At 45.4% G+C, this 20056-nt stretch overlaps 1 protein-coding gene across 2 annotated transcripts in view; it reads right to left on the bottom strand.

The window, feature by feature from the left end:
* Positions 1–20056, bottom strand: part of col6a2 (collagen, type VI, alpha 2) — a 138236-nt gene that overhangs the window by 20630 nt on the left and 97550 nt on the right. Inside the window, exon 29 of one of the 2 annotated variants that reach the window (XM_067988107.1) lies at positions 15828–17424. The exons of the other annotated variant lie outside the window; for it this stretch is intronic. Coding sequence (XP_067844208.1) covers positions 17147–17424 — 278 coding nt within the window. The 3' untranslated portion in view covers positions 15828–17146. Of the gene's footprint in view, positions 1–15827; positions 17425–20056 lie in introns of those variants that run through there. 2 annotated transcript variants of the gene reach the window in all.

Raw genomic sequence — 20056 nt, 5'->3', positions numbered from 1 at the left:
ACCCCCCCGATATACTCGTACAATAACATTCCCCAAACCCCCCCGATATACTCCACAATAACATTCCCCAAACCCCCCGATATACTCGTACAATAACATTCCCCAAACCCCCCCGATATACTCCACAATAACATGCCCCAAACCCCCGATATACTCGTACAATAACATTCCCCAAACCCCCCGATATACTCTACAATAACATTCCCCAAACCCCCCGATATACTGCACAATAACATTCCCCAAACCCCCCGATATACTCTGCAATAACATTCCCCAAACCCCCCGATATACTCTACAATAACATTCCCCAAACCCCCCGATATACTCGACAATAACATTCCCCAAACCCCCCGATATACTCTACAATAACATTCCCCAAACCCCCCGATATACTCCACAATAACATTCCCCAAACCCCCCAATATACTCGTACAATAACATTCCCCAAACCCCCCGATATACTCGTACAATAACATTCCCCAAACCCCCCGATATACTCGTACAATAACATTCCCCAAACCCCCCGATATACTCGTACAATAACATTCCCCAAACCCCCCGATATACTCTACAATAACATTCCCCAAACCCCCCGATATACTCTACAATAACATTCCCTAAACCCCCCGATATACTCTACAATAACATTCCCCAAACCCCCCGATATACTCTACAATAACATTCCCCAAACCCCCGATATACTCTACAATAACATTCCCCAAACCCCCCGATATCCTCGACAATAACATTCCCCAAACCCCCGATATACTCGACAATAACATTCCCCAAACCCCCCGATATACTCTACAGTAACATTCCCCAAACCCCCCGATATACTCTACACTAACATTCCCCAAACCCCCCGATATACTCTACAATAACATTCCCCAAACCCCCCGATATACTCTACAATAACATTCCCCAAACCCCCCGATATACTCGTACAATAACATTCCCCAAACCCCCCGATATACTCGTACAATAACATTCCCCAAACCCCCGATATACTCCACAATAACATTCCCCAAACCCCCCGATATACTCTAAAATAACATTCCCCAAACCCCCCGATATACTCTACAATAACATTCCCCAAACCCCCCGATATACTGCACAATAACATTCCCCAAACCCCCCGATATACTCCACAATAACATTCCCCAAACCCCCCGATATACTCTACAATAACATTCCCCAAACCCCCCGATATACTCGACAATAACATTCCCCAAACCCCCCGATATACTCTACAATAACATTCCCCAAACCCCCCGATATACTCCACAATAACATTCCCCAAACCCCCCAATATACTCGGACAATAACATTCCCCAAACCCCCCGATATACTCGTACAATAACATTCCCCAAACCCCCCGATATACTCGTACAATAACATTCCCCAAACCCCCCGATATACTCGTACAATAACATTCCCATAACCCCCCGATATACTCTGCAATAACATTCCCCAAACCCCCCGATATACTCTACAATAACATTCCCCAAACCCCCGATATACTCTACAATAACATTCCCCAAACCCCCCGATATACTCTACAATAACATTCCCCAAACCCCCGATATACTCTACAATAACATTCCCCAAACCCCCCCGATATACTCTACAATAACATTCCCCAAACCCCCGATATACTCTACAATAACATTCCCCAAACCCCCCGATATACTCTACAATAACATTCCCCAAACCCCCCGATATACTCTACAGTAACATTCCCCAAACCCCCCGATATACTCTACAGTAACATTCCCCAAACCCCCCGATATACTCTACAATAACATTCCCCAAACCCCCCGATATACTCGTACAATAACATTCCCCAAACCCCCCGATATACTCGTACAATAACATTCCCCAAACCCCCCGATATACTCCACAATAACATTCCCCAAACCCCCCGATATACTCTAAAATAACATTCCCCAAACCCCCCGATATACTCTACAATAACATTCCCCAAACCCCCCGATATACTCGACAATAACATTCCCCAAACCCCCCCGATATACTCCACAATAACATTCCCCAAACCCCCCCGATATACTCCACAATAACATTCCCCAAACCCCCCCGATGTACTCTCCAATAACATTCCCCAAACCCCCCGATATACTCCACAATAACATTCCCCAAACCCCCCGATTAACTCCACAATAACATTCCCCAAACCCCCCCGATATACTCCACAATAACATTCCCCAAACCCCCCGATATACTCTACAATAACATTCCCCAAACCCCCCGATATACTCCACAATAACATTCCCCAAATCCCCCGATATATTCATACAATAACATTCCCCAAACCCCCCGATATACTCGTACAATAACATTCCCCAAACCCCCCGATATACTCCACAATAACATTCCCCAAACCCCCCGATATACTCTACAATAACATTCCCCAAACCCCCCGATATACTGCACAATAACATTCCCCAAACCCCCCGATATACTCCACAATAACATTCCCCAAACCCCCCGATATACTCTACAATAACATTCCCCAAACCCCCCGATATACTCGACAATAACATTCCCCAAACCCCCCGATATACTCTACAATAACATTCCCCAAACCCCCCGATATACTCCACAATAACATTCCCCAAACCCCCCAATATACTCGGACAATAACATTCCCCAAACCCCCCGATATACTCGTACAATAACATTCCCCAAACCCCCCGATATACTCGTACAATAACATTCCCCAAACCCCCCGATATACTCGTACAATAACATTCCCATAACCCCCCGATATACTCTGCAATAACATTCCCCAAACCCCCCGATATACTCTACAATAACATTCCCCAAACCCCCGATATACTCTACAATAACATTCCCCAAACCCCCCGATATACTCTACAATAACATTCCCCAAACCCCCGATATACTCTACAATAACATTCCCCAAACCCCCCCGATATACTCTACAATAACATTCCCCAAACCCCCGATATACTCTACAATAACATTCCCCAAACCCCCCGATATACTCTACAATAACATTCCCCAAACCCCCCGATATACTCTACAGTAACATTCCCCAAACCCCCCGATATACTCTACAATAACATTCCCCAAACCCCCCGATATACTCTACAATAACATTCCCCAAACCCCCCGATATACTCGTACAATAACATTCCCCAAACCCCCCGATATACTCGTACAATAACATTCCCCAAACCCCCCGATATACTCCACAATAACATTCCCCAAACCCCCCGATATACTCTAAAATAACATTCCCCAAACCCCCCGATATACTCTACAATAACATTCCCCAAACCCCCCCGATATACTCGACAATAACATTCCCCAAACCCCCCCGATATACTCCACAATAACATTCCCCAAACCCCCCCGATATACTCCACAATAACATTCCCCAAACCCCCCCGATATACTCTCCAATAACATTCCCCAAACCCCCCGATATACTCCACAATAACATTCCCCAAACCCCCCGATTAACTCCACAATAACATTCCCCAAACCCCCCCGATATACTCCACAATAACATTCCCCAAACCCCCCGATATACTCTACAATAACATTCCCCAAACCCCCCGATATACTCCACAATAACATTCCCCAAATCCCCCGATATATTCATACAATAACATTCCCCAAACCCCCCGATATACTCGTACAATAACATTCCCCAAACCCCCCGATATACTCCACAATAACATTCCCCAAACCCCCCGATATACTCTACAATAACATTCCCCAAACCCCCCGATATACTCCACAATAACATTCCCCAAACCCCCCGATATACTCTACAATAACATTCCCCAAACCCCCCGATATACTCGACAATAACATTCCCCAAACCCCCCGATATACTCGTACAATAACATTCCCCAAACCCCCCGATATACTCCACAATAACATTCCCCAAACCCCCCGATATACTCTACAATAACATTCCCCAAACCCCCCGATATACTCTACAATAACATTCCCCAAACCCCCCGATATACTCTACAATAACATTCCTCAAACCCCCCGATATACTCGTACAATAACATTCCCCAAACCCCCCGATATACTCCACAATAACATTCCCCAAACCCCCCGATATACTCACACAATAACATTCCCCAAACCCCCCGATATACTCTACAATAACATTCCCCAAACCCCCCCGATATACTCGTACAATAACATTCCCCAAACCCCCCGATATACTCAACAATAACATTCCCCAAACCCCCCGATATACTCAACAATAACATTCCCCAAACCCCCCGATATACTCACACAATAACATTCCCCAAACCCCCCGATATACTCTACAATAACATTCCCCAAACCCCCCGATATACTCGTACAATAACATTCCCCAAACCCCCCGATATACTCAACAATAACATTCCCCAAACCCCCCGATATACTCGTACAATAACATTCCCCAAACCCCCCGATATACTCTACAATAACATTCCCCAAACCCCCCGATATACTCGACAATAACATTCCCCAAACCCCCCGATATACTCTACAATAACATTCCCCAAACCCCCCGATATACTCGTACAATAACATTCCCCAAACCCCCCGATATACTCGTACAATAACATTCCCCAAACCCCCCGATATACTCCACAATAACATTCCCCAAACCCCCCGATATACTCCACAATAACATTCCCCAAACCCCCCGATATACTCTACAATAACATTCCCCAAACCCGACCGATATACTCGTACAATAACATTCCCCAAACCCCCCCGATATACTCGTACAATAACATTCCCCAAACCCCTCGATATACTCTACAATATCATTCCCCAAACCCCCCGATATACTCTACAATAACATTCCCCAAACCCCCCAATATACTCGTACAATAACATTCCCCAAACCCCCCGAAAACGCGTACAATAACATTCCCCAAACACCCCGATATACTCTACAATAACATTCCCCAAACCACCCGATATACTCGACAATAACATTCCCCAAACCCCCCGATATACTCTAAAATAACATTCCCCAAACCCCCCGATATACTCTACAATAACATTCCCCAAACCCCCCCGATATACTCCACAATAACATTCCCCAAACCCCCCCGATATACTCGTACAATAACATTCCCCAAACCCCCCCGATATACTCCACAATAACATTCCCCAAACCCCACCGATATACTCTACAATAACATTCCCCAAACCCCCCGATATACTCGTACAATAACATTCCCCAAACACCCGATATACTCTACAATAACATTCCCCAAACCCCCCGATATACTCCACAATAACATTCCCCAAACCCCCCCGATATACTCGTACAATAACATTCCCCAAACCCCCCGATATACTCTACAATAACATTCCCAAAACCCCCCGATATACTCCACAATAACATTCCCCAAACCCCCCGATATACTCCACAATTACATTCCCCAAACCCCCCCGATATACTCTACAATAACATTCCCCAAACCCCCCGATATACTCTACAATAACATTCTCCAAACCCCCCGATATACTCTACAATAACATTCCCCAAACCCCCCGATATACTCTACAATAACATTCCCCAAACCCCCCGATATACTCTACAATAACATTCCCCAACCCCCCCGATATACTCTACAATAACATTCCCCAAACCCCCCGATATACTCCACAATAACATTCCCCAAACCCCCCCGATATACTCTACAATAACATTCCCCAAACCCCCCGATATACTCGTACAATAACATTCCCCAAACCCCCCAATATACTCGTACAATAACATTCCCCAAACCCCCCGATATACTCTACAATAACATTCCCCAAACCCCCCGATATACTCTACAATAACATTCCCCAAACCCCCCGATATACTCCACAATAACATTCCCCAAACCCCCCGATATACTCGACAATAACATTCCCCAAACCCCCCGATATACTCGACAATAACATTCCCCAAACCCCCCCGATATACTCTACAATAACATTCCCCAAACCCCCCGTTATACTCGTACAATAACATTCCCCAAACCCCCCGATATACTCGTACAATAACATTCCCCAAACCCCCCGATATACTCGTACAATAACATTCCCCAAACCCCCCCCGATATACTCTACAATAACATTCCCCAAACCCACCGATATACTCACACAATAACATTCCCCAAACCCCCCGATATACTCTACAATAACATTCCCCAAACCCCCCGATATACTCTGCAATAACATTCCCCAAACCCCCCGATATACTCTACAATAACATTCCCCAATCCCCCCGATATACTCGACAATAACATTCCCCAAACCCCCCGATATACTCTACAATAACATTCCCCAAACCCCCCGATATACTCGTACAATAACATTCCCCAAACCCCCCGATATACTCTGCAATAACATTCCCCAAACCCCCGATATACTCGTACAATAACATTCCCCAAACCCCCCGATATACTCGTACAATAACATTCCCCAAACCCCCGATATACTCTACAATAACATTCCCCAAACCCCCCGATATACTCACACAATAACATTCCCCAAACCCCCCGATATACTCTACAATAACATTCCCCAAACCCCCCGATATACTCTCCAATAACATTCCCCAAACCCCCCGATATACTCGTACAATAACATTCCCCAAACCCCCCGATATACTCGTACAATAACATTCCCCAAACCCCCCGATATACTCTACAATAACATTCCCCAAACCCCCCGATATACTCGTACAATAACATTCCCCAAACCCCCCGATATACTCTACAATAACATTCCCCAAACCCCCCGATATACTCTACAATAACATTCCCCAAACCCCCCGATATACTCGTACAGTAACATTCCCCAAACCCCCCGATATACTCTACAATAACATTCCCCAAACCCCCCGATATACTCAACAATAACATTCCCCAAACCCCCCGATATACTCACACAATAACATTCCCCAAACCCCCCGATATACTCCACAATAACATTCCCCAAACCCCCCGATATACTCTACAATAACATTCCCCAAACCCCCCGATATACTCGTACAATAACATTCCCCAAACCCCCCGATATACTCGTACAATAACATTCCCCAAACCCCCCGATATACTCGTACAATAACATTCCCCAAACCCCCCGATATACTCGACAATAACATTCCCCAAACCCCCCGATATACTCTACAATAACATTCCCCAAACCCCCCGATATACTCGTACAGTAACATTCCCCAAACCCCCCGATATACTCTACAATAACATTCCCCAAACCCCCCGATATACTCATACAATAACATTCCCCAAACCCCCCGATATACTCTACAATAACATTCCCCAAACCCCCCGATATACTCGTACAATAACATTCCCCAAACCCCCCGATATACTCTACAATAACATTCCCCAAACCCCCCGATATACTCTACAATAACATTCCCCAAACCCCCCGATATACTCGTACAGTAACATTCCCCAAACCCCCCGATATACTCTACAATAACATTCCCCAAACCCCCCGATATACTCAACAATAACATTCCCCAAACCCCCCGATATACTCTACAATAACATTCCCCAAACCCCCCGATATACTCTACAATAACATTCCCCAAACCCCCCGATATACTCTACAATAACATTCCCCAAACCCCCCGATATACTCTACAATAACATTCCCCAAACCCCCCGATATACTCTGCAATAACATTCCCCAAACCCCCCGATATTCTCTACAATAACATTCCCCAAACCCCCCGATATACTCGTACAATAACATTCCCCAAACCCCCCGATATACTCTAAAATAACATTCCCCAAACCCCCCGATATACTCTACAATAACATTCCCCAAACCCCCCGATATACTCCACAATTACATTCCCCAAACCCCCCCGATATACTCTACAATAACATTCCCCAAACCCCCCGATATACTCTACAATAACATTCTCCAAACCCCCCGATATACTCTACAATAACATTCCCCAAACCCCCCGATATACTCTACAATAACATTCCCCAAACCCCCCGATATACTCTACAATAACATTCCCCAACCCCCCCGATATACTCTACAATAACATTCCCCAAACCCCCCGATATACTCCACAATAACATTCCCCAAACCCCCCCGATATACTCTACAATAACATTCCCCAAACCCCCCGATATACTCGTACAATAACATTCCCCAAACCCCCCAATATACTCGTACTATAACATTCCCCAAACCCCCCGATATACTCTACAATAACATTCCCCAAACCCCCCGATATACTCTACAATAACATTCCCCAAACCCCCCGATATACTCCACAATAACATTCCCCAAACCCCCCGATATACTCGACAATAACATTCCCCAAACCCCCCGATATACTCGACAATAACATTCCCCAAACCCCCCCGATATACTCTACAATAACATTCCCCAAACCCCCCGATATACTCGTACAATAACATTCCCCAAACCCCCCGATATACTCGTACAATAACATTCCCCAAACCCCCCGATATACTCGTACAATAACATTCCCCAAACCCCCCGATATACTCGTACAATAACATTCCCCAAACCCCCCGATATACTCGTACAATAACATTCCCCAAACCCCCCGATATACTCTACAATAACATTCCCCAAACCCCCCGATATACTCTACAATAACATTCCCCAAACCCCCCGATATACTCTACAATAACATTCCCCAATCCCCCCGATATACTCTACAATAACATTCCCCAAACCCCCCGATATACTCTACAATAACATTCCCCAAACCCCCCGATATACTCGTACAATAACATTCCCCAAACCCCCCGATATACTCTACAATAACATTCCCCAAACCCCCGATATGCTCGTACAATAACATTCCCCAAACCCCCCGATATACTCGTACAATAACATTCCCCAAACCACCGATATACTCTACAATAACATTCCCCAAACCCCCCGATATACTCACACAATAACATTCCCCAAACCCCCCGATATACTCTACAATAACATTCCCCAAACCCCCCGATATACTCTCCAATAACATTCCCCAAACCCCCCGATATACTCGTACAATAACATTCCCCAAACCCCCCGATATACTCGTACAATAACATTCCCCAAACCCCCCGATATACTCTACAATAACATTCCCCAAACCCCCCGATATACTCGTACAATAACATTCCCCAAACCCCCCGATATACTGTACAATAACATTCCCCAAACCCCCCGATATACTCGTACAATAACATTCCCCAAACCCCCCGATATACTCTACAATAACATTCCCCAAACCCCCCGATATACTCTACAATAACATTCCCCAAACCCCCCGATATACTCGTACAGTAACATTCCCCAAACCCCCCGATATACTCTACAATAACATTCCCCAAACCCCCCGATATACTCGTACAATAACATTCCCCAAACCCCCCGATATACTCTACAATAACATTCCCCAAACCCCCCGATATACTCGTACAATAACATTCCCCAAACCCCCCGATATACTCTACAATAACATTCCCCAAACCCCCCGATATACTCTACAATAACATTCCCCAAACCCCCCGATATACTCGTACAGTAACATTCCCCAATCCCCCCGATATACTCTACAATAACATTCCCCAAACCCCCCGATATACTCAACAATAACATTCCCCAAACCTCCCGATATACTCTACAATAACATTCCCCAAACCCCCCGATATACTCTACAATAACATTCCCCAAACCCCCCGATATACTCTACAATAACATTCCCCAAACCCCCCGATATACTCTGCAATAACATTCCCCAAACCCCCCGATATTCTCTACAATAACATTCCCCAAACCCCCCGATATACTCGTACAATAACATTCCCCAAACCCCCCGATATACTCTAAAATAACATTCCCCAAACCCCCCAATATACTCGTACAATAACATTCCCCAAACCCCCCGATATGCTCCACAATAACATTCCCCAAACCCCCCGATATACTCTACAATAACATTCCCCAAACCCCCCGATATACTCTAAAATAACATTCCCCAAACCCCCCGATATACTCTACAATAACATTCCCCAAACCCCCCGATATACTCTACAATAACATTCCCCAAACCCCCCGATATACTCACACAATAACATTCCCCAAACCCCCCCGATATACTCGTACAGTAACATTCCCCAAACCCCCCGATATACTCGTACAATAACATTCCCCAAACCCCCCAATATACTCGTACAATAACATTCCCCAAACCCCCCCGATATACTCGTACAATAACATTCCCCAAACCCCCCAATATACTCGTACAATAACATTCCCCAAACCCCCCGATATACTCTACAATAACATTCCCCAAACCCCCCGATATACTCGTACAATAACATTCCCCAAACCCCCCGATATACTCGTACAATAACATTCCCCAAACCCCCCAATATACTCGTACAATAACATTCCCCAAACCCCCCGATATACTCTACAATAACATTCCCCAAACCCCCCGATATACTCGTACAATAACATTCCCCAAACCCCCCAATATACTCGTACAATAACATTCCCCAAACCCCCCCGATATACTCGTACAATAACATTCCCCAAACCCCCCGATATACTCGTACAATAACATTCCCCAAACCCCCGATATACTCTACAATAACATTCCCCAAACCCCCCGATATACTCACACAATAACATTCCCCAAACCCCCCGATATACTCTACAATAACATTCCCCAAACCCCCCGATATACTCTCCAATAACATTCCCCAAACCCCCCGATATACTCGTACAATAACATTCCCCAAACCCCCCGATATACTCGTACAATAACATTCCCCAAACCCCCCGATATACTCTACAATAACATTCCCCAAACCCCCCGATATACTCGTACAATAACATTCCCCAAACCCCCCGATATACTCTACAATAACATTCCCCAAACCCCCCGATATACTCTACAATAACATTCCCCAAACCCCCCGATATACTCGTACAGTAACATTCCCCAAACCCCCCGATATACTCTACAATAACATTCCCCAAACCCCCCGATATACTCAACAATAACATTCCCCAAACCCCCCGATATACTCACACAATAACATTCCCCAAACCCCCCGATATACTCTACAATAACATTCCCCAAACCCCCCGATATACTCTACAATAACATTCCCCAAACCCCCCGATATACTCGTACAATAACATTCCCCAAACCCCCCGATATACTCGTACAATAACATTCCCCAAACCCCCCGATATACTCGTACAATAACATTCCCCAAACCCCCCGATATACTCTACAATAACATTCCCCAAACCCCCCGATATACTCTACAATAACATTCCCCAAACCCCCCGATATACTCGTACAGTAACATTCCCCAAACCCCCCGATATACTCTACAATAACATTCCCCAAACCCCCCGATATACTCGTACAATAACATTCCCCAAACCCCCCGATATACTCTACAATAACATTCCCCAAACCCCCCGATATACTCGTACAATAACATTCCCCAAACCCCCCGATATACTCTACAATAACATTCCCCAAACCCCCCGATATACTCGTACAATAACATTCCCCAAACCCCCCGATATACTCGTACAATAACATTCCCCAAACCCCCCAATATACTCGTACAATAACATTCCCCAAACCCCCCGATATGCTCCACAATAACATTCCCCAAACCCCCCGATATACTCTACAATAACATTCCCCAAACCCCCCAATATACTCGTGCAATAACATTCCCCAAACCCCCCGATATACTCTAAAATAACATTCCCCAAACCCCCCGATATACTCTACAATAACATTCCCCAAACCCCCCAATATACTCGTACAATAACATTCCCCAAACCCCCCGATATACTCGTACAATAACATTCCCCAAACCCCCCGATATACTCCACAATAACATTCCCCAAACCCCCCGATATACTCTAAAATAACATTCCCCAAACCCCCGATATACTCGTACAATAACATTCCCCAAACCCCCCCGATATACTCCACAATAACATTCCCCAAACCCCCTCGATATACTCGTACAATAACATTCCCCAAACCCCCCCGATATACTCTAAAATAACATTCCCCAAACCCCCGATATACTCGTACAATAACATTCCCCAAACCCCCCCGATATACTCCACAATAACATTCCCCAAACCCCCCGATATACTCCACAATAACATTCCCCAAACCCCCCCGATATACTCTACAATAACATTCCCCAAACCCCCCGATATACTCCACAATAACATTCCCCAAACCCCCCCCGGTATACTCTACAATAACATTCCCCAAACCCACCTAGTATACTCGTACAATAACATTCCCCAAACCCCCCTAGTATACTCGTACAATAACATTCCCCAAACCCCCCTAGTATACTCGTACAATAACATTCCCCAAACCCCCCTAGTATACTCGTACAATAACATTCCCCAAACCCCCCTAGTATACTCGTACAATAACATTCCCCAAACCCCCCCGATATACTCGTACAATAACATTCCACAAACCCTGCTGCTGTGCTTGGACAATAACATTCCCTAAAAGTTCGTATAAGAATCGGGCTCCTATTCCTAAGTGGTTGATATATTTGCAGTACCATCAACCTCCCCGCAAACACGTCAATGCTATCTGCTTCAACCACACCGTGCGGTCACATCTCTCACATTCTCACCACTCTTTGAAAAGAATTTCCTCCTAAATTCTTTATTTTATCTGTTAGTGGCCATCTGATATTGATGGCCCCTTGTTCTGGACTCACACGATTTGAAACAGAAATTTCTTTCATTCTGTGTTGAGACGGTAATGCAGAATTCACCTGGACCTATGCTGATCAGTTATGGAAAAGTCTGCAGATTGTACAGTATTGTAACCATGGGATGGAGAATGACGCAATGGGAAGGGATGTATGGATGCCGACAGGGGCCAAACATGCAGTCTTGGGAACATCTATAAAATTTGCATTGACTGCACTGGATTATGTTACATGCCGTATGGATACCCGGGGGTGTAGACATCTCTGCTTAGCAACTTGTACATACTAGGCCATGGTTCCCAGGATCTAGACAAAACATACGTCCCCGCTAAGCATCCGCACTGCAGTTCATGCAATCCACTGAGGTACAGTCAATGACAGCGGAATTCGTCTCGAATAGCGGGGGTGATGGAATCACTCTATTTGACATTCGGATCTGAATCTCTCTTCCATTGGGAGAGCAGGCAAACAGCTCAGGACATTTCCAACAGTGGCCTCTTTGCTCCGCCTCATCCCATCATGAGGGGTGGGGGTGACAGTGTGGACGTGTCGGACTGGCCCCTTCCCCACATCACACAGGAAGCCCACACTCGGGTTTCGGTTGATCTAATAACCAATGAGGTGCTTTCTTTGCTCCTGGCTATTTGTTGCCTGTTGCCCTTTTGTCAAAAACAAAAATATGAATGATATTCATATTTATCATATGAATGATAAAACCAATTGAATCCATAAACATATCCGACGGCATTCGAGCAAATCCCGAATAGGATTACCTCTCTGCTCGATGTCATAGAATCATGCCCATTCACTAACGGTTCCGATTTTCTTTTCAATAAAACTTGACCAATTTCAGATGCATCCTTTTGAGGCTCGAGTTTTACGTTGTTGGTTAGGATCTCTGTCATAGCGTTGCTGAAATAGAATCCTTTGACCTACCACCACCCCCCCTCTTTCTGCTTGCAGTGTGCCACTAACCTAGGGGTTGACAAACCCTCCAGGACTGGCCTGGAGTCTTCGGGAATTGAAGGTTAATCTCCAGGACACTGCTGCGAGCAAAAACCCAGGAGAAAAATCACAGGGGCATTAAAAAAATAAATTGTATGTTGTTTAAAATTTTTTCGAGCACTTTCATTTATTCGCTGTAAAAATATTGGAGATGGGAAAATTGGCTGTTTGACTGACAGTCAAGAATCATCCATTCAAGTAACAAGGAGTCTATTCGCTTTACACTTGGCGTGGGAAGGTGGTGTGTCACATGGATGGACGTGTTGGACGATCAATGGCGGGAGTGTGGGGGTGGGGCGGTTGGAGGTGGGAGGTCATGTGATGAAACATCCAGGAATTATGTGCTACCAGAGTTGGCAACCAGACTCCAGTCCCTTATTAGGCCCATCAGAGGGACAATAAGACGGAGATCTCTGCCGCCTTGGGGTGGACGTTGTCGGAGGCATAGCTTTCAGCTCCTTCCCACTGTCGGGTGGCGTGGACGGTGGCAGCGACGCCGTTGGTGTGAAATTACCCAACGAAACCATCGGGCTGGTGAACCTGGGACATCCATGTTAGCATATCGTACCCTAGGGCCACATTCAGCCCCCCCCCCAACCCAAGCTCTAGCCTTTGGGCCCTTGAAGCCCAGGCAACTCATTCCTATTTGTGCTTCTATCTCTTGTTCACTGGTTTCTCCTGTTTAAATTTTGTAGGCCTGGATGTTTGCTCTTCCTAGCGCTGTAGTCTCACTGGTGGATCAATTCTAGATCAGAACACCAAGGTTGGTTCGTATCAGTAACTTGAGGTATCTGTAGATTAATGGGAACTTGTACTTATGCTTTATATGTGGCCCTCTTCCCCCCCCCCATCCTTAGGCTCCATGGTACACACCTAAATGGCCCAAAAACCTGGACCCCACCCCACCAATATGCAGCTGGAGTTCAGTACAATGTGAATTAAGAACCAAAAAAACTCAAAAATGCTGGACATACACTGCAGGTATAATGGCATCTCTAAGGTATAAGAGAGAAGGCAGGTTGACAATGTGGGTTTATACCCTTCGCCAGACAGTTTGGATTAATCTCGACAAAGCACTGTGCCTCAAGTGTCAGCCGCTCACCCCCTTTACAGCTGCTGGCCAAGCCGTTGTGTATTTCCAGCACTTTTCGTGCTATGTTTACAGTGCTGTACTGTGCAGATTAACAAACAAATAGTTTCTGTAATATTCACAAGAGCCCATTAGATCAGCCGTGGTCAACGCTCAACAGGGGTGAGGTCACAGTGCACAAGCTCTTGGGGCGGGAGGAGGTGGGCGCGCTGGTGGGGTCTCAAGCGTTAAGATCTTTGAATAAATATGGTCCCAAACTGTGCAGGTGCAGGTGCAGATGGACTCACTAGTGCCTGCGCAGGGCTATGTTCTAAAACTTGTTGCTCAGTTTTTCAAATGGGAAATCTACCAAATGGCCTGCCCCAAAACCAATACCCTCCAACTCTGAACCCTCCCCACACTCCCCCCACCCCCCCCCTCCTCTCCCAACATCCCTCTTCACAAAGTGTCAGCCCTGGCTCAGTGGGCAGCACTCTCAACTCTGAGTCAGAAGGTTGTGGGTTCAAGTCCCACTCCAGAGCCTTGGTAGTACAAAATCATAGGCTGACTCTTCACTGCAGTACTGAGGGAGTCTTTCGGATGAAACGTTAAACCGAGGCCCCGTCTGCCCTCACAGGTGAATATAAAAGATCCCAGGGCACTATTTCAAACAAGAGCTGAGGAGTTCTTCCCAGGGTCTTTGCCGATATTTATCCCTCAACCAACATTCACCAAAACAGATTAACTGGTCATTAACATATTCTCATTGTGGGACATTGCTGTGTGCCAATTGGCTGCCGTGTTTCCCATGTTACATCAGTGACTACACTTCATAAAGGTATTTAATTGGCTGTAAAGCGCTTTGGGATGTCCTGAGGTCGTGAAAGGCGCTATATAAATGCAAGTTCTTCTTTTCTGTTAAAACATCAGCCAGCATCAGAGAATAAAATGTATATGTTTATTGAATGATACATGTACATGTAGAAAACTGCAGTAGAAAGGCAGACGTGTGCGTCACCTAGACAATACAGCAGGAATGCAGGCTCCTCTGCTTAACAGAAGCTTGTGTGGGTGGAGAGATAGAGGGACGGGGGGGGGGGGGGGGCATAGCTGGAAATCTGAAACAATGGGGACACAACACGGGCCAACGGCATCCAGGGAAGAGGAAATGCGGATCAACATTCCAGGGGGATCTCCTTTCATCCAAACTCAACCTCCTTTAGGGTTGCCAACCCTCCAGGAGTGTCCTGGAGTCTCCAGGAATGAAAGATTAATCTCCAGGACAGTGCTGGGAGAAAAAACCCAGGAGGAACATCACAGGGGCATTAAAAAAAACTACGTGATTTTTTTTTCATTTTCTTTGAATATTTATTAGTTATAAAAATATTGGATACGGGATAAAAAGGGCTGGTTGATTGGATGATTCTTGACTGTCAATCGGGTAAGTAAGAGCCTGCTTGCTTTCCGATTGGTTGGGAAGGAGGTGCGCTGCGTGTATGGATGTGTCAGAAGACCAATGGCGACAGCCTAGGGGCGGGGCAGTTGGAGGCAGGAGGTAATGTGAGGAAACCTCCAGGAATACGTCCAACCAGAGTTGGCAACCATAACGTCCATTCGGAGGGTCTCCACTCAGGCTCGTCAGGTGCCGGTCGGCCTACTCTGCACTTCCAGTATTTTCTGCTTTTATTTCTCGCAGGAACAGGCTTTGCTTCACAGCAAGTCTGAGCCAAGTATGGATTTCAGTCAACCACCCCTGCCCCCCCCCACTCCGTATCCCAACTTTCTGATTTCAGTTAAATGGACCCTATGTTTAGTCTGGATTCCAGGAGGGTCCGTGATACAGTTCCGAGCTTTTACACTGCTAAATCCAGTTCCTTCATCCCCACAGCAGATTCATGGATCCAGTTTTGTTTGTTGTTGTGTGGATCAGGATTCCATTGTTGGGATAAGGGAGCCGGATTAAGGAGTGCAAACTACCCCGCAAATGTGTCCAGGGATCTCATCTAAATAAGTGACAGTCTAAAAGCAGCTGCATAAACCTGGGCTTAACTGCACCCAAATGGCCTTTCGGACCCTTTTTAAACCCTCTAGCCTGCTCCGTTGACCAGCTGCAAATGGCCCCTAGTGACATGATGCAAGGCTCAGAGTGAGAAGGCGGGAGACAAGCTGGCTTTTTATTACCCTTCAATAGCACAGATCCGGTAAGAATCAGTGTGTTCCGTGAAGCATTAACTGCCATGGAAGTATCATACAGCCAGTTACCCTAGCACAGTCCCATCGCTTTGTCAACATTCCCCGTTATATCGGTGTAAATCATTTTAAAAGAATCTATGAATAAGTCTGTCCAATTTTTTCGTTCCTCTCCGCTGGCGAATTTGGCCTTCTCTGCGGTGTAGGCCATAGTCGCTACCAGTTTGGTGTAGGTGTCTGGGTCCTGAGTAGTTTGCATGTTTCTTATAAATTCCCGGATTGCGGGAAAGAAGTTATAAGTGTACTTCCCAAGCACCGACAAGGGTGGGATAACGTTACTGTTTATGATATCTGAAAACGATTAAAAAGAAGAGTTTAAGCTCGCTAACACTGACTGACAGAGTGTACCATTCACTCAGTAACTAGTTAACCCGTCCAGGTCCCCTCATATAGAAGGTAAGTGTCTTTACAAATAACACTTGGACCATGTGATCGCCTGGACTGGTTTCGATTACCATCATGGCATGGGGCAGGCTTGATGGACCAGCTGGTCTTTATCTGCCCGTCAAGTTTGTGTGGTCGGGAAATGTTTTTCTACAGTTTGCGGGTAGAACAGTGCCTGTACAGATAGATGAAGCCCTAAAAAAGGCCAACAGCACTTTGCATTTTTTTAAAATAGGAGGACAGAAAACCAGAGGAAAGTAGTAGCTTTTTACAAGGCAAAGTTAAAGGTACTGTGTGCAGTTTGGGGGGGCCTATTATAGAAAGGACAAAGAAAGAAAGAGAGAGCGAGAGAGAGAAAAGAAAAAGAAAGAGAGAGAGAGAGAAAAAGAAAGGACTTGCATTTATATAGAGCCTTTCATGAACTCAGGACGCCCCAAAGCGCTTTACAACCAATGAAGTACTTTTGAAGTGTAGTCACTGTTGGACACAGCAAGATCCCACAAACAGCAATGTGATAATGACCTGATAATCTGTTTTAGGTGTTGGTCACTAAAGAGAGCGAGGCGAGAGGTTAAGGCAGCAGTCAGAATGAAAAAGTTGTGAATGTGGCCGTGCACTAACTGCGCGAGCGGAAGGTTCCTTTCAAGCCATGTTAACCGTTGAGTAATTTTACACGTCGAGTTCTTATGCTTGTGCGGTTGTTCCTATGTTGCCAGATCCACCCCATAGTACGAACGAATTCGGCTCAACTACAGAATCACATCCAATGGGAATGGTTCTGTAATATAAACAGGGTGCCAGGTGGCAAGGGTTCTTCTGTGTAGTTCAATGCATACATCCCCTCCCCCTTTGGTATTAGGCATGGTTCAGTCCATACAGCACACAGAGATGACTCACACGATGGCACGTCTGCTGTTCATACAATCCCACTTTCACTGCGCTATCATCACAGCTTCCAATTCTCCGACGGAAGGACAAATATACCATGGAACCAGCCAGTATTTCAACATCTACTAACAAAGTGATGGTTCCTTGGGGCCAATTTTCACTGCCCTCGTCTGGCGTTAACGGGGTGGTTAATGGCCTCAGAATGGGATTGGAGGCCTTACCGCCCCCATTAACACCAGCAATGCCGGCGGTGCCATTCCGAAAGGGGCCTACCCCTGGGTGTCCAAAGCGACTGCCTGTTTCAGGCGATAGGCCCCTTTTAATATGGAAATTAGGGTCCTATGACATAAATAGGACCCCGATTTCTATTTTAGGTCGGGACTGGCCAGATTCTGCTCAGTGCAGGGTTCGATCAGTTCCACAGGCGACGGATGATTTGTGGCCTACCTGACTATTTTCAGCCTGTCCCCAGGGGCCCATTCTGGACCTTCGAGTCAGTGGGGCTGAGGGGCAGCGCCGTCTTTCTCTGGGTGCCTCTGTGACTTGCACCCACACCCCCCCTTACCTCGTTTACATCGTTCTGTCTGGCTTGTGCCTCCCGGAGATTTCGTAAATTTGCCCCGACTGGCTAATTGGGGCAAAATTTTGGCTTTTCACAAAAAAAGAGATCAACTGCGTTTCGCCAGAATTGACAGTCCCCCACTAACAGAATTCTCGGAAATCGCGTGTTTGAAAGCTCCGTGCTTCTGTACTTTCAATAGCGAGTCCTTAATCACACACAAACACCCAGGCACTCTCTCCTTTTTATTTTGGTTAATAATGGAATTTCATGCTAAACTTCTCTAGAATTCCCTGTCGGTAATGGGCCTTAATATTTCTATTTCTAGAGAGTATTCTGCTGCCATTTTCCCAACAAAATGCATTCAAATAGTTCCTTCAGGACTAGGCACAGTGGAGAGAGGAGTGAGGGAGAGAAATACATCCCCTTACTTTTACTTTAACCATAGCCCTCAACTCTAGATACAGTCTACATACGGTCTATAGACAGTTCAAATACAGTCTTTGTATGTTCTACACACAGTCTAAATAAAGTCTTTGTATGTTCTACACACAGTCTAAATACAGTCTTTGTATGTTCTACACACAGTCCAAATACAGTCTTTGTATGTTCTACACACAGTCTAAATACAGTCTTTGTATGTTCTACACACAGTCTAAATACAGTCTTTGTATGTTCTACACACAGTCTAAATACAGTCTTTGTATGTTCTACACACAGTCTAAATACAGTCTTTGTATGTTCTACACACAGTCTAAATACAGTCTTTGTATGTTCTACACACAGTCTAAATACAGTCTTTGTATGTTCTACACACAGTCTAAATACAGTCTTTGTATGTTCTACCCCACAGTCTAAATACAGTCTTTGTATGTTCTGTACACAGTCTAAATACAGTCTTTGTATGTTCTACCCCACAGTCTAAATACAGTCTTTGTATGTTCTACACACAGTCTAAATACAGTCTTTGTATGTTCTACCCCACAGTCTAAATACAGTCTTTGTATGTTCTACACACAGTCTAAATACAGTCTTTGTATGTTCTACCCCACAGTCTAAATACAGTCTTTGTATGTTCTACACACAGTCTAA

This window comes from Heptranchias perlo, chromosome 7, assembly GCF_035084215.1.
Source record: "Heptranchias perlo isolate sHepPer1 chromosome 7, sHepPer1.hap1, whole genome shotgun sequence".
Taxonomy (NCBI): Eukaryota; Metazoa; Chordata; class Chondrichthyes; order Hexanchiformes; family Hexanchidae; genus Heptranchias; species Heptranchias perlo.
This window is presented reverse-complemented; position numbering and strand designations above follow the sequence as displayed.